Here is a 5,059-nt window from a genome sequence, read left to right as displayed (position 1 = left end):
GTCGTTGTCGTCGTCCTTCTTGTTGTTGTTGTTGTTGTTGTTGTTGTTGTTGTTGTTGTTGTTGTCGCACTACTAGGGAAAGGCCTGCTAGTGGCGCACCTGTTTTCGCTACTAATGGCGCACTATAGGTGCGGCACTAGCATCAGGCCATTAGAACTTTTTACTAATGGCGCACCACAGGTGCATCATTAGTATCTGGTATACTAATGGCGCACCAGGCAGTGCGCCATTAGTATATCTCATGCTGCGCCATTAGTATGCCTCCCAGGTGCGCCATTAGTATGCCTCCCAGGTGCGCCATTAGTATGCCTCCGAGGTGCGCGATTACTATGCCTCCCAAGTGCACCATTAGTATGCCTCCCAGGTGTGCCATTAGTATAGCTCATGGTGCGCCACAGGTTATACTACCAGCTCTAAAAATATTCAATTGTTATCCTCACACCCCAAGAAGATTCAAGATAAACACATATTACACCACAATGAAAAAAAAATTATAACACATACATTGAACGCAAGTTGACAAACAAATTAACCTAGAGGAAGCATAGTTTTGACCATCTTAACAATCATCCAGAACACACAAGTCACAAAAAGATAAGGACCGTTGGTTACTATGAGAGACTTCAGATGGTCCAGAACACACAAGTTTGTATCTACATGCACAAAGTGCAAGCTTCAAAACACTCGAAACACCAAATTGTCTACAAGACAATAAGGTCCATGCTTATAGGTTGGTTGGTCCATAAACGCTAAAGAGTCATCATGTCCATGTGCATCAATAGGTTGAGTACCTGAAAACATTTTGCACAAATTTGTCAAGAAAGTGGAACCAGATCAAGTTCTTAAAATCTCATATGTGTATTAAAAATATTCGATCAAAAAATTATCATGATATCATAGTTAACAATGAACTATGTTCCCGTGCTTGTAGTTTTATCAACAATGAATGCATTGAGCATCTTAAACAAAGATTGTCATGATGTCATAGTTAACAATATCGTTTCTATGTGGTTACTAGTCGATTGCCCATGCGTTGCCACCGAACATAAAAAATGATTGCTGTGTGTGCTCATTAGTCAAGTCCAACATAGGCGGAATTCATGTTTATATGGGGGAAACCACTCGTGTCGTCCTTCTGTGCCCTCCCTCTCTCATAATCACTATGCACACATGATATGTCCTTTGTAATTTTTGAATGCATGTGTCGCGTATGATTTACAGTTGTGTTGCAACAAATATTACCTTGGGTTTCCTTCCTTCATACAATGATCACCACACACCCCTTATGTCTCTTTTCTTGAAGTCATGTAAACATAATGCATGAGAAAATTCTTGTCTACACCAAACATAGTCTGATTGTATTCAAACATTATTATTTTTTGTTTCCAACTGAAATGGGTTTTGAGGAAGCTATTCTTGGAAATCGGATGCCTGGAAGAAAGTAAGGGCACAACTACTGTATTTGGCTTCATATTTATGGACACCTTAAGATATTCTGGTACAATTTTCAGCTTCATTTCCAAAATTAAAAAAACTGCTCCTTCAATCATACCGTATATACCTAACCAAATCTGTCTTGCCAAATATGACCTATTTCTCGAATTAACTTGTCCTAACTCCCAACAGCATGTGATTCAAATCTGGCAATAGCCTATTAATAATTTGCTATGCACAGGTTGGTTTACATCTTTAGCCCGTTAGAGAAACTGTACCATCACACTGTAGCATATGGATAAATAGGCGCGAAATAAATACATTTAGCATATACTAGATGGCAGCAGACAGATAATGGATCTACCCTTTCCGTGCACCATAAACAAGTGCAATTGCACATTTAAGTGAAGAAAATGTTAAAATAACTTCTACACGTTTTGTAATTAACATTGTTTTGTTTCATATACAATGTATATACAGGTTCTGTGACTGTTGATGGCCCGGGACTCAGACTAGTCTACCAAGTAATATCCAGTTTGAAGAAGTCGACAGACAGCGACACAGACCTTGGCACGAGGATGCTCATTGTTTGTGCTGTCCATTTTGGCTATTACAAGGGAGTCAATGCCATGGAGAAACTTGGCCAGCTTGTTGTAGATAGGCTCCAGTGACTGACAATGGCTACACCATGGTGCATATATGTGCGTCCAAAATGATGCGGCATTATGGACAACACACATTTTTATCTTCTCAAATCTACGTGGAAATAATTGAACTTACCTCCAAAAGGACATCTTTTGACTCATCCAGAACTATTTGATCCACACTCTTGCCAACAACAACTTTGACGTCTTCATCATTCTGCATGGGAACACAAAAAATGTCTCATTGTTGTGTAAATCATGCCACAGAAAGTAGATATCGCATAATTCTTCTCGACTCACGGATTCAGGTACTGGGTCAGACTTGTAGAATGGTGTGAGCTTGTCCTCCAGGAAATCTTGAGCAAATTCCTGGGTATTACAAGACGTAGAAAGATTTTGTTAAGGAGCATTTTACTTTCTTTAACAATGATACTTGATAGCATCCTACCCAACAACATCAGCAATGACGAAAAGAGAATGCCTATAGTGGTTACATAAAGCATCTTCTACACACAAGTGCTAGTGTGGCGAAAGATGATAGAATGTACATGGGTATGCAAGTTTCTGAAGCAACATATAGCACGGTATAAGCAGAAATATACAGTGGTATAAATAAGAACAACACAAAACAAATAACAAAAAGCAAAAGCACGTTCGTCGACTTATATATTGCTACGGTAATATATTCTCTTGCAACCGTTGACCATGCTCTTACCATTTTACTTCTAATCTGGTACTGAATTTGCAAGAATGTTTTCAGAAATTACCTTAATGCTGTCCAGTGTTATTTCACCACTGAAGAAAAACTTCTTAGCGTCTTCATTCCCAGTGTAAGCAAGAACCTGCAAAGTAACCGAATCAGAATGTCCAAAATAGAAAGAGCAGACACATTAAAACCAAAGCCAAGTTGTTGCATGTTGTTTCTGTGCAATAAATCGATACATAGAAAACATGAAAAAAAGAGGTATTACCGTTGTCACTTGTCCAGTAATTCCTATGAGATCCAATCCTACGAATCAAAGGACCTACGTAGGAAACATTCCTAAGGATTTCAATCCTCCAGAAATCCTATAGAATTCCTTTGAATCAAAAAAGTCGTAAGCCTTTTCCATATGTTTACTCTGACACAATAAGATTCCATAGAAAGTAACTAAAGAACAACCCACATTAGACCCACGTTGTCGATGCTAAACAGAATGGCTAGGGGCTTCGAGCAGATATTTCATGGCCCAAGACGTAACTAGAAGCAGCAACACGTCAGGAATCTGATACGAATGAAATGGAAGCATGGGAAGCAAGCCAAGTGACAACACCTTCTTCAACCACCAGGCCACTACCTTGTAATACTGTTCTATCAGAATTAATATGGTTCCCTGAAGAGAAAAAAGGCTGTGATTACCAGGTCTGGTTCAACAACCACCGGCATGTGGTGATGCCCTTCCTCCAAATAGCATTGATCCCAAAACTTATTTATTGTCCAATTCTGTAATTCAGTTCATAGCTACGTGCTCACATATTACGATATGGTATGATGACCGTCATCCAAACAACAAATTGGTGCGCATATTTACCCCATCCTTGTTCCTGAGATCATTTCACATTACGCCCAAACACTACGCCGGGTGTCAAATCACCGAAATCCTACAAGCAAAAAACCACACCGCAATGCATAAACTCCCCTCCCCGTAGACAAACAGCGCGCATGTAACGAAAAATAGGCCCAAACCGCGGAGCGGATTGAAATCGCCACCGTGCAGGCGCCTCGATTACCATAGGACGCACACACACACACACACACATCTCTATTTGTTCCTTTCCACCCACTAATCATGAGGTGAGGACTGTGTCGGGCTGCGCTGACCTCTGGGTGGGTGAATTGTGTTTACAGAGTCGGCGACTAATATGTTCTTCACGGCAGGAGCTAAACAGGGTTTATGGGGGCACTAAACTCAATGATTCTTCAAAACCTGTATGGTCACTCTTCTTGCTATTGTCAGGATATACGTTCCTAGTTTCACCCTACTATTCCAAAACTAAAAAGATGTCCCATAAATGTTGATGAGTACAAGAAAAATGTTGCAGTCTCAGTTTTGCTTCAAGCCGCCAGCAACGTATATCCTTAAACCATTTTCATTAGTCAAATACAGTGAACTACAGTGCAACCCCTGGTGACTGATGTCACATTGGAGAAGCTGGCCACCCGTGCCTCATGTGTCATCTTCGCTAATTAGAAAAATATATTTCAATTCTAATAATACTTCACATAAAACGTGTGAACATTCTATCCATATATGTTCAAAGAAGATGGTGCTCACTGCTGAAAAAACACATGGAAAAAAGAAACTTAACATACTATTAGAACGCTGACTAATGGAATTTTGGGCCTGTTGACAGCAGTAGTGCAGACTAATGACACCCAAATTCTCAATCAAATCAGGGACCAGCCTAGCCAAATCTTGCAGCGGGCAGGTAAACTAGTCCAAGGCTGAACTGAACTAATCGACTCATGAAAGCATGCAAAATGGAGGAAAGATGGGGGCAATTGACTCACGAGGATGACGCGGTGGGCGGGGACGGCGGGGGTGTCGAGGCGGACCCCGTCGGCGTCGGCGGAGGGCGAAGTCGGCCGGCTTTGTGCCGCCTCCCCTGGCCCGCGCAGACGGCGGCGGCGGCGGCTCGGCGCGCGCCCGGTTGGCCAGCGGCGTGAAGACGGGCGCGACGGGCACGCCGTTCCCAGGGAGGCCGTAGGAAGCGGAGACGGGCTCAGCTGGTGCACCATTAGTAGTTTTGCATATGTGTATATATATATATATGGCGCACCACCTACAATGCGCCATTAGTAACCCTGGTTACTAATGGCGCACCAGCTGGTGGTGCGCCATTAGTAGTTTTGCAAAAAAAAATTATATATATAGTAGTGGCGCACTGGGTGAGTGGTGCGCCATTACAAGTTAAACTAGTAATGGCGCACTCTGCCCCGG

General features: G+C 42.0%; 1 protein-coding gene across 1 annotated transcript; it reads right to left on the bottom strand.

Annotated features, from left to right (window-relative positions):
- Positions 1-505: 505 nt before the first annotated feature.
- On the bottom strand, positions 506-4,857 carry LOC123441687 (protein disulfide-isomerase-like). Its single transcript, XM_045117984.1, has 5 exons — positions 4,630-4,857; positions 2,846-2,920; positions 2,379-2,447; positions 2,215-2,295; positions 506-791 (listed from the first exon to the last, which is right to left on the bottom strand). The coding sequence occupies exons 1-5, from the start codon at positions 4,855-4,857 to the stop codon at positions 750-752; spliced, it is 495 nt and encodes a 164-aa protein (XP_044973919.1). The 3' UTR covers positions 506-749.
- Between the last annotated feature and the right edge of the window lie 202 nt (positions 4,858-5,059).

Source organism: Hordeum vulgare, chromosome 3H, assembly GCF_904849725.1.
Source record: "Hordeum vulgare subsp. vulgare chromosome 3H, MorexV3_pseudomolecules_assembly, whole genome shotgun sequence".
Lineage (NCBI taxonomy): Eukaryota > Viridiplantae > Streptophyta > Magnoliopsida > Poales > Poaceae > Hordeum > Hordeum vulgare.
The sequence above is the reverse complement of the archived record's forward strand: the minus strand, read 5'-3'. Positions and strand labels throughout refer to the sequence as shown.